Source organism: Neomonachus schauinslandi, chromosome 8 (genome assembly GCF_002201575.2).
Source record: "Neomonachus schauinslandi chromosome 8, ASM220157v2, whole genome shotgun sequence".
NCBI classification, from domain to species: Eukaryota; Metazoa; Chordata; class Mammalia; order Carnivora; family Phocidae; genus Neomonachus; species Neomonachus schauinslandi.
Genome location: NC_058410.1, coordinates 134336360 through 134346201, shown reverse-complemented (window position 1 = coordinate 134346201; position 9842 = coordinate 134336360). Strand labels below are relative to the sequence as shown.

Sequence of the window (9842 nt, the reverse complement as noted above, 5' to 3'; positions counted from 1 at the left end):
CCGCAGGCGCTCCTTACGCTTCGAAAATGCTCGTTCCCCTCCCGCGCGTCCTCTTCCTCCCACAGGACCGAGAACTTTGAGTCCGGAACACCGAACACCGAGAGAACTAACTAGGGAGACAGACAAATGAGAAACAGTGCAGCTGTTGAGATGTGGGGGAGAGCTTGGGTTTCCGCTTCTCTGAGCGTCTGTCCTCTGAGCTAGTGGTTCCCTCCAAATAGAAAAATAGGGCTGATGCACACAGCAACAATGCATTGAAGTTAAAGGACTGGGGCGCCTGGGTGGCTCAGTCGTTAAGCGTCTGCCTTCGGCTCAGGTCATGGTCCCAGGGTCCTGGGATCGAGCCCTGCATCCTGCTTGGCGGGAAGCCTGCCTCTCCCTTTCCCACTCCCCCTGCTTATGTCCCCTTTCTCGCTGTGTCTCTCTCTGTCAAATAAATAAAATCTTTATTAAAAAAAAAGTTAAAGGACTGGCTTTCATTCAGAGATTTTTTGTTCTGCTAAAATTTGGGGGCTTTATGAAATGATAACAGTAAGTGGTGAATTTCTTTTAATGTCCAATGTTATCTCCCAAATGCCTTGGAAATTTTTACCCATTTGTTACATCTCTACTTCTGGGAACCACTGTTCCAACCCACCATGGGGCAGCCTTTCACGTCATAATCACAGAATTATTTTCAGTTAGAGTGGTTGTCTAAGGTCATCATATTCTGGGAAAATAAGGTATTCTCTCGATGTTACCGATTTGAGACATAGGCAGGATAAGTAATCCGACTGTGACAATTCAGTACCTAGCAGGAACATAGCAGGAATGGCCTGAAACCCAGATATTCTGCCACCTAAAGCAGTGTCCTTTTCACCACACCAGGATCCCGAGATTTCTGGTAAGACATATGCGATCTGCTTGATTGAAGAACTGTTAGGATTTCATAACGGGAAAGTGTTGGACAGGGGCCTGGAATAGCAGTACAGTCCAGTGGGGACAGTGGGGAGTCTCTTTAGAGAGGAGCAGCCTGGACTAGGGGAAGTTTGGGATGGTTGTGATTGCTCTTGGGGCTTCCTGTCCTGGCTGGCGGATGAGTCAGACTAGGGGGTGGGGAGGAAGGCTCTGTGTGCTGCCGAGAGCAAAGAGGGAAATAAAGGCCCATGAGAGATGGGAAGGTTCTATACCATGGAGGGAGAAGGGGAGGGAGCCTTAAAACTAGCTGTGAGGTCAAGTGCGCGCAGCTACCAGAATAACCAGGTGCTCTGAGTACAGGTAAGTACTGGATAACTCTGCATCACCAACACAAAATCCAAGCAGTGTGTCCAAATGACCTTTAAAAAAGTCTGTAAATTTAAATTTTGACAAACTCTGTTCTACAGTTCCAGAAAAACTGTTTTCAAAAATATATTTAATGATGCTGGTGAGGACATGGAGAAATTGGACCCCTCCTGCATTGCGGATTGGCATATAAATGATGCGGTCCTTATGGAAATCAATGTATCGGTTCCTCAAAAAGTTAATCATAGTATCACTACATAATTCATCAATTTCACTCCTGGATATATACCCCAAAGAATTGAAAAGCAATGCTCATAGCAGCACTATTCATAAGAGCCAAAAGAAACAACCCAAATGTCTGTCAACCGATAAACGGATAAACAAACTGTGGTATATCCATGTAATAGAATATTAGCTATTAGCCCAAAAAAAGAAATGAAGTACTGACACATGCTACAATGTGGATGAACCTCAGAAACACCATGCTAAGTGAAAGAAGCCAGACACAAAAGGTCATATATCCTATGATTCCATTTATATGAAATAGCCAGAATGAGAAAAATCCATAGAAACAGCAGATTAGTGGTTGCTCAGGGCCAGGGACGACAGAAAATGGGGAGGAGACTTCTTAACAGGTACAAGATATCCTTTTAGGGTGATGACGATGTTTTAGGACCAGATGCAGTGGTTGCACAACATTGTGTGCAACGTATGTAATGCTATTGAATTGTGCCCTTTTAACAGTAAATTTTATCTTATGTAACTTTTACTGCAATGAGAAATGAAATAAATTTTAATGGTTTAAAAATATATTTAATGAGTAGTCACTTTAGTAGCTAATTACTAGTTAGAGAGATAATGAGAAGAATATTGCAATCTACATAATTGCCATGTGTTCTGCTTGAATTTAAATAATCAAATTTTAAAGGGTTCTCCTTTTTTCAACTGGTTGTATTTAAATCACTAACAAATTTTAGGGGCGCCTGGGTGGCCCAGTTGGTTGGGTGACTGTCTTCGACTCAGGTCATGATCCTGGAGTCCTAGAATCAAGTCCCGCATCGGGTTCCCTCCTCGGCAGGGAGTCTCCTTCTCCCTCTGACCCTCCCCCCTCTCATGCTCTCTGTCTCTCATTCTCTCTCTCTCTCAAGTAAATAAAATCTTAAAAAAATAAATCACTAGCAAACTTTAATAATTTTATGATCAACCCTGCAGTTCACTTTCATGAGATGATTATCATTGTGCAAATAACATTAGGAGGAATGTGAACGAGAGGATTTCTTGACTCCATGTGCTATATTTGAATTGCTCTAGTTAATAAAATTTACCTACTCCACAGTAGTAGAGAGAAGGAAGTTAGAGTTAGTTAGACATGAAAATCATTAAGGTCTTCAGAAATGGGTGTGCCATTGAATTCCATATTTCATTGAATCTAAGATGCATTTTTTTTTTTGCATTTTAATATTGCAGAAGCTGAGGTGCCTCTCACAGCACCTGAAGCCCGGTCGGTGGTTGTCATGGTGTAGCTGTCATTGTCTGCCCTTGTATACCAGAAAGTGCTAACTGGGCCTCAGAACACTCTTTCTTATTTTTCAGGGTTTATTTTATTTTTTTATTCAAGTACATTTAACATACAGCATTATATTAGCTTCAGGTATACAGTATAATGATATAACAGTTCTATACATTTCTGAGTGCTCATCACAATAAGTCTACCCTTAATCCCCTTTATCTGTCTCACCCATCTGCCCACGCACCTCCCCTCCGGCAACCCTCAGTTTATTCTCTGTATTTAAGAGTCTGGTTTGTTTGTCTCTTTTTTTCCTTTGTTTTGTTTCTTAAATTCCACATATGAGGGAAATCAGATGGTGTTTGTCTTTCTCTGACTGGCTTGTTTCACTTAGCATAATACTCCCTAGGTCCATCCATGTTGTTGCAAATGGCAACATCTCATTCCATTTTATGGCTGAGTAAATTGCATTGTATATATATACCACATGTTCTCTATCCATTCATTTATCGAGCGCCACTTGGGCTGCTTGCGTATCTTGGCTATTGTAAATAAAGTGGAAAAAAAAGTATCATTTGCAAATATCTTCTCCCATTCAGTAGGTTGTCTTGTCATTTTGTTGATGGTTTCCTTCACTGTGCTAAAGCTTTTTATTTTGGTGTAATCCCAATAGTTTATTTTTGCTTTTGTTTCTCTTGCCAGTGGAGACATATCTAGAAAAATGTTTCCATGGCTGATGTCAAATTACTGCCTATGTTTTCTTCTAGGGCTTTTGTGGTTTCAGGTCTCACATTTAGGTCTTTAATCCATTTTGAGTTTATTTTTGTGTATGGTGTAAGAAAGTTTTCAGTTTCATTCTTTTGTGTACAGCTGCCCAGTTTTCCCAGCACCATTTTTTTTTTTTTTTTTTGAAGAGACTGTCTTTTCCTCATGGTATATTCTTGCCTCCTTTGTCGAAGATTAATTGACCATATAAGTGTGGGTTTATTTCTGGGCTTTCTATTATGTTCTATTGATCTATGTATCTAGTTTTTGTGCCATACTATTTTGATTACTACAGCTTTGTGGTGTATCTTGAAATCTGGGATTTTGATACTTTCAGCTTTGTTCTTCTTTCCCAAGACTGTTTTGGCTATTTGGGGTCTTTTGTAGTTCCATACAAATTTTAGGACTATTTGTTCTAGTTCTGTGGAAAATGTTGTTGGTATTTTGATAGGGATTGCATTAAATCTGTAGATTGGTTTTGGTAGTATGGACATTCTATAAGTTTTGGTTCTTCTAATCCATGAGCATGGAATATCTTTCTGTTTGTGTCATGTTCAATTTCTTTCATCAGTGTTTTATAGTTTCCAGAGTATAGGTCTTTTACTTCCTTGGTTAAGTTTATTCCTAGGTATTTTATTCTTTTTGCTGAAATTGTGATTGGGATTTTTTGTTAATTTCTCTTACTGTTATTTCATTATTAGTGCAACAGATTTCTGTACATTAATTTTGCAGCTTGAGACTTTACTGAATTAATTTATCAGTTCTACTAGTTTTTTGGTGGCATCTTTAGGGTTTTCTATGTCTAATATCATGTCATCTGCAAATAGTGAAAGTTTTATTTTTTTCCTTACCCATTTGGATGCCTTTTATTTCTTTTTCTTTCTGATTGCTGTGGCTAGGACTTCCAGTTGTATGTTGAATAAAAGTGGTGAGAGTGGATATCTTTATCTTGTTCCTGATCTTAGAAGAAAAGCACTGTTTTTCCATCGAGTATGATATTAGCAGTGGGTTTTTCATATATGGTCTTTATTATGTTGAGGTATCTAATGTTGAGGTATCTGCTCTAATCTAAGGTATCTTTAGGTATCTTTATTATGTTGAGGTATCTGCTCTAATCTAAACCTATATTGTTGAGAGTTTCTGTCATGAATGGATGTCATGAATGGAAGTTGTACTTTGTCAAATGCTTTTTTTCTGCATCTATTGCAATGATCATATGGTTTTTATCCTTTCTCTTGTTAATGTGATGTATCATGTTGGTTGATTTGCAAATACTGAACCGCCCTTGCATGCCTAAACTAAATCCCACTTGATAGTACTGATGATTTTTAATGTATTTTTAATGATTATTTAATGCAGTTTGCTAATATTTTATTGAGGATTTTTGCATCTATGTTCATCGGGGATACTGGCCTGTAGTTTTCTTTTTTCATAGTATCTTTATCTGGTTTTGGTATTATAGTAATGCGCCTTGTAGAATGAATAGGGAAGCTATCCTTCCTCTTTTATTTTTTGGAATGGTTTGAGAAGAAGAGGTATTGACCCTTCTTTAAATGTTTGGTAGAATTCACCTGTGAAGTTATCTGATCCAGGCCTTTTGTTTATTGTGAGTTTTTTGATTACTGATTCAATTTCACTGCTAGTAATCAGTCTGTTCAAATATTCTATTTTTTCCTGATTCAGTTTTGGGAGATTATGTATTTCTAGGAATTTATCTGTTTCTTCTAGGTTGTCCAATTTATTGGCATATAATTTTTCAAAATATTCTCTTACAATCCTTTGTATTTCTGTGGTGTCAGTTGTTATTTCTCCTCCTTTATTTCTGATTTTATTTATTTGAGTCATGCCTCTCTCTCTCTTTCTCTCTCTCTCGATGAGTCTGGCTAAAGGTTTATCAATTTTGTTGATCTTTTCAAAGAACCATCTCCTACTTTCGTTGATCTGTTCTATTGTCATTTTGGTCTCTATTTCATTTATTTCTGCTCTAATCTTTATGATTTCTTCCTTCTACTGTCTTTGGGCTTTATTTGTTCTTCTTTTATTTAGCTCCTTTAGATGTAAGGTCAGGTAATTTGAGATTTTTCTTGCTGCTTGAGGTAGACCTGTATTGCTATAATCTTCCCTCTTAGAACAGCTTTACTGTGTCTCCAAGATTTTGGACTATTGTGTTTTCATTTTCATTTGCCTCCATGCAGTTTTTTATTTCCTTTTTGATTGTTTGGTTGATCCATTCTTTGTTTAGTAGCATGTTATTTAGCCTCCATGTATTTGTGTTCTTTTCAGATTTTTTTCTTATAACTGATTTCTAGGTTCATATTGTGGTCAGAAAAGATAGTTGATATAATTTCAGTCTTTTTTAATTTATTGAGATTTGTTTTGTGGCTTAACATGTGATCCATTTTGCAGAATGTTCCATGTGCACTTGAAAAGAATGTGTATTCCACTATTTTTGGATGGAATGTTCCGAATATATCTGTTAGTTCCAACTGGTCCAATGTGGTATTCAAAGCCATTGTTTCCTTGTTGACTTTCTGCCTGGGTGATATGTCCATGGATGTAAGTAGAGTGTTAATGTCCCCTACTATAATTGTATTATTGTCAATTTCTCCCTTTATGTCTGTTAATAGTTGCTTTATGTATATAGGTGTTCTCATAATAAGTGCATAAATATTTACAATTATCATAGCCTCTTGTTGGATTGATTGTTCCCTTTATCATTATGTAGTGTCCTTCTTTGTCTCTTGTTACAGTTTTCATTTTAAAGTCTATTTTGTGTAATATAAGTATTGCTACTACAGCTCTCTTTCTGCTTCCATCTGCATGGTAAATGATTTCCCACCCCTTCATTTTCAATCTGGCTATGTCTTTCAGTCTGAGGTGAATCTCTTGTAGGCAGCTATAGATGAGTCCTGCTTTTTTATCCATTCAGTCACCCTGTGTCTTTGAGTTGGAGCATTTTATCCATTTACATTCAAAGTAATTAGTGATAGGTATGTATGTATTTATTGCATTTAGTTACTTGTTTTATAGTTGTGTTTGCAGTTCTTCTCCATTCCCTTCTTCTCCTGCTCTCTTCCCTTGTGTTGTGATGGTTTTCTTTAGTCATATGCTTGGATTCCTTTCTCTTTAGTTTTTGCATATATATTACAGGTTTTGATTTGTGGTTAACATTAGGCTCGTATATAACATCTTATGTATATAACAATCTGTATTAACTTGATGGTCACTTAAGTTTGAACCCATTCTAAAAACACTAAATTTGGGCCAGTTACTGGAGGTGGCAGCAGTGAGTGCGTCCTTGTGGCCTAGAAAAATCCTGCAAAAATGTCTCTGTACCCATCTCTTGAATACCTGAAGGTAGACAAAGTTATTCAGGCTCAAACTGCCTTTTCTGTAAACCCTGCCAAGCCAGCAATTTTGTCTGAAGCTTCTGCTCCCATCTCTCAAGATGGAAATCTCTATCCTAAATTGTATCTGGAGCTCTCCCAGTACATGGCTCTGAGTTTAAATGGAGAAGAAATCCATGCAAATATGACCTCAGTCCCTGGAGCATCAGTTCAGGGGTTGGTAGCAAGACCTTCCAGTATGAACTATATGGTGGCTCCTGTAACTGGTAACGATATTGGAATTCATAGAGCAGAAATTAAGCAAGAGATTCGTGAAGTCATTTTGTGTAAGGATCAAGTTGGAAAAATTGGGCTCAGACTCAGATCAATAGATAATGGTATATTTGTTCAGCTGGTCCAGGCAAATTCTCCAGCCTCACTGGTTGGTCTGAGATTTGGGGACCAAGTACTCCAAATCAGTGGGGAAAACTGTGCAGGCTGGAGCTCTAATAAAGCACACAAGGTCCTCAAACAGGGTTTTGGAGAGAAGATTACTATGACTGTTTGTGACAGGCCCTTTGAATGGACAATTACCAGGCATAAGAATAGTACTAGACATGTTGGCTTTATCTTTAAAAATGGAAAGATAACATCCATAGTGAAAGATAGTTCTGCAGCCAGAAATGGTCTTCTCACAGAACATAACATCTGTGAAGTCAACGGGCAGAATGTCATTGGGCTGAAGGACTCTAAAATTGCCGACATACTGTCAACATCTGAGACTGTAGTTACTATTACAATCATGCCTGCTTTTATCTTTGAACATATTATTAAATGGATGGCACCTAGCATTATGAAAAGCCTGATAGATCACACCATTCCTGAGGTTTAAAAGTCATGGTACAATGGAAACTTCACCGAACTTCTCCAGTTTACTTCTTGGGCAACTTAACTTTATATTATGCACATGAACCTTTCTAGGAGCCAGAGAGCATATGCTGCATGAAAATCTTTCTATCTTACATTATGGCTGTTTTGTTTGGATAACTTGTTCACACTTCAAGAGCGTTGTAGCCTTATCCTGGTTTTACAGATGTGAAACTTTGGACAGATTTACTGATTTTCATAGAGTAGTTTCTATACTGGAAACCCAATGCTTTTACAAGCCATTATGATTAGAATGACTGATACAGGCTTAGCTCTGTGTTAGAACAAATCACCTTTATCTTACATATCAAGTAGTGCTGTTCATATTACTTTAGTTCTATGGTATAATTGCATTTTTAGTGTGTTACCATAGTACATGCAGAATGACGACTTTTGATGGTTTTTTAGTTCTGTGTGTATGTGTGTGTGTGTGGATGGGTGTGGGTGTGGCTGTAAAACACCAATTAAGTGCACTGGTTTCATTCCATGTAAGCATTATACAGTGTATGTAGGTTGCAAGAGATTGTGTTGCTCATCATTAAATTGTAACTACTTTTACTTAAAAATAAATAAATAAATAAATGCACTAAATTTTTACCCCTCCACACACACAATGTTTTATGTATATGATGTCATACTTCACATCCTTTTATTTTGTGAATCCTTTAACTGATTTTTTTATAGATTTTAAATTGATTTTACTGCTTTTGTGCTTTAACTTCTGTAAGGGTTTTATAAGTGATAATCTACTACTTTTGTTATGTTTGTATTTACCTGTGGAATTTTTTCCTTTCATAGTTTTCATACTCCTGATTATGGCCTTTTCTTTCCACTCAAAAAATTCCCTGTAACATTTCTTATAAAGTTGCTTTAGTGATGATGAATTCCTTTCTCTAGGAAACTCTTTTATCTCTCCTTCTGTTCTGAATGATAACCTTGCTGGATATTCTTGGCTGCAGTTGTTTTCGTTCTTTCTTTGTTTTCCTATCAGCACTTTGAATATATCATGCCACTTTCTTCTGGCCTGCAAAGTTTCTGCTGAAAAATCAGCTGATAATCTTATGGGTTTTTCCTTGTATGTAACTGTTCTTTCTCGTGCTGCTTTTAAAATCATTCATGATCACTACTTTGTGCCATTTTAATTATTATGTGTCTTGATGTGGATATCCTTGGATTGATTTTGTTGGGGGTTCTCTGTGCTTTTTGGATATAGAGGTCTGTTTCCTTCCCCAGATTCAGGAAGTTTTCAGCTATTATTTCTTCAAATAAATATTCTGTCCCCCTTTCACTCTCTTCTCCTTCTGGGATCCCTATAAAGTGAATGTTATGCTTAATGATGTCACTGAGTTCCCTTAATCTATTTTCATTTTTTGTTATTCTTTTTGCTCTCTCCTGTTCAGCTTGATTGCTTTCCATTATTCTGTCCTCCAGGTTGCTGATCCATTCTTCTGCTTCCTCTAGCCTACTATTTATTCCATCTAGTGTATTTTTAATTTCAGTTACTAAGTTCTTCATCTCTGATTGGTTCTTTTTTATATTTTTTATTTCTTTCTTTAAGGTCTCACTGAAATCCTCCATTCTTTTCTGAAGTCCAGTGACCATTACTTTGAATTCTTTGTGACCATCACTTTGAATTCTTTATCAGGCTTACTGCTTATTTCCATTTCATTTAGCTCTTCTGCTATTGTTTTGTCCTATTCTTTCATTTTAGATATATTCCTCTGTCTCCTGATTTTGTCTAACTCTCTGTGTTTGTCTCTATGTATTAGGAGAATCATTTACATCTCCTAATCTTGAAAGTAGGGACCCTATGAAGAAGGGATCCTGTGATGCCTTATAGCACAATGCCCTCTGTTCACCAGAACCAGGGGCTTCCAGGGTGTCTTCTATGTGGGCTACATGTACCCTCCTGTTGTGGCTAAGCTGTGTTTGCCTTTAGTCCAGTCAGCTGCAATGGCCCACTTTGTCTGTTGTAGGCCTGGTTTGGTCCCTGGCTATTAAGGGGCCAGTCTGGGGCCACCATGGGCTTGTAGTTGGGTGGTGTCGGTAGTTAG

General features: G+C 37.5%; 1 protein-coding gene across 1 annotated transcript; it reads left to right on the top strand.

The window, feature by feature from the left end:
• The first annotated feature begins 6859 nt into the window (after positions 1-6859).
• Positions 6860-7753, top strand: LOC110586772 (syntenin-1-like). The gene is made up of 2 exons (XM_021697065.1): positions 6860-7102; positions 7274-7753. Exons 1-2 carry the CDS (start codon positions 6860-6862, stop codon positions 7751-7753), a joined length of 723 nt encoding a protein of 240 aa, XP_021552740.1.
• The last annotated feature ends 2089 nt before the right edge of the window (positions 7754-9842 follow it).

Bases quoted from the DNA above. Each gene is read 5' to 3' on its own strand.
- LOC110586772 (XM_021697065.1), top strand. From the start codon at position 6,860: ATGTCTCTGTACCCATCTCTTGAATACCTGAAGGTAGACAAAGTTATT. The intron at 7,103-7,273 runs GTAGCAAGACCT...ATATTTGTTCAG, and splicing joins GAGCATCAGTTCAGGGGTTG to CTGGTCCAGGCAAATTCTCC.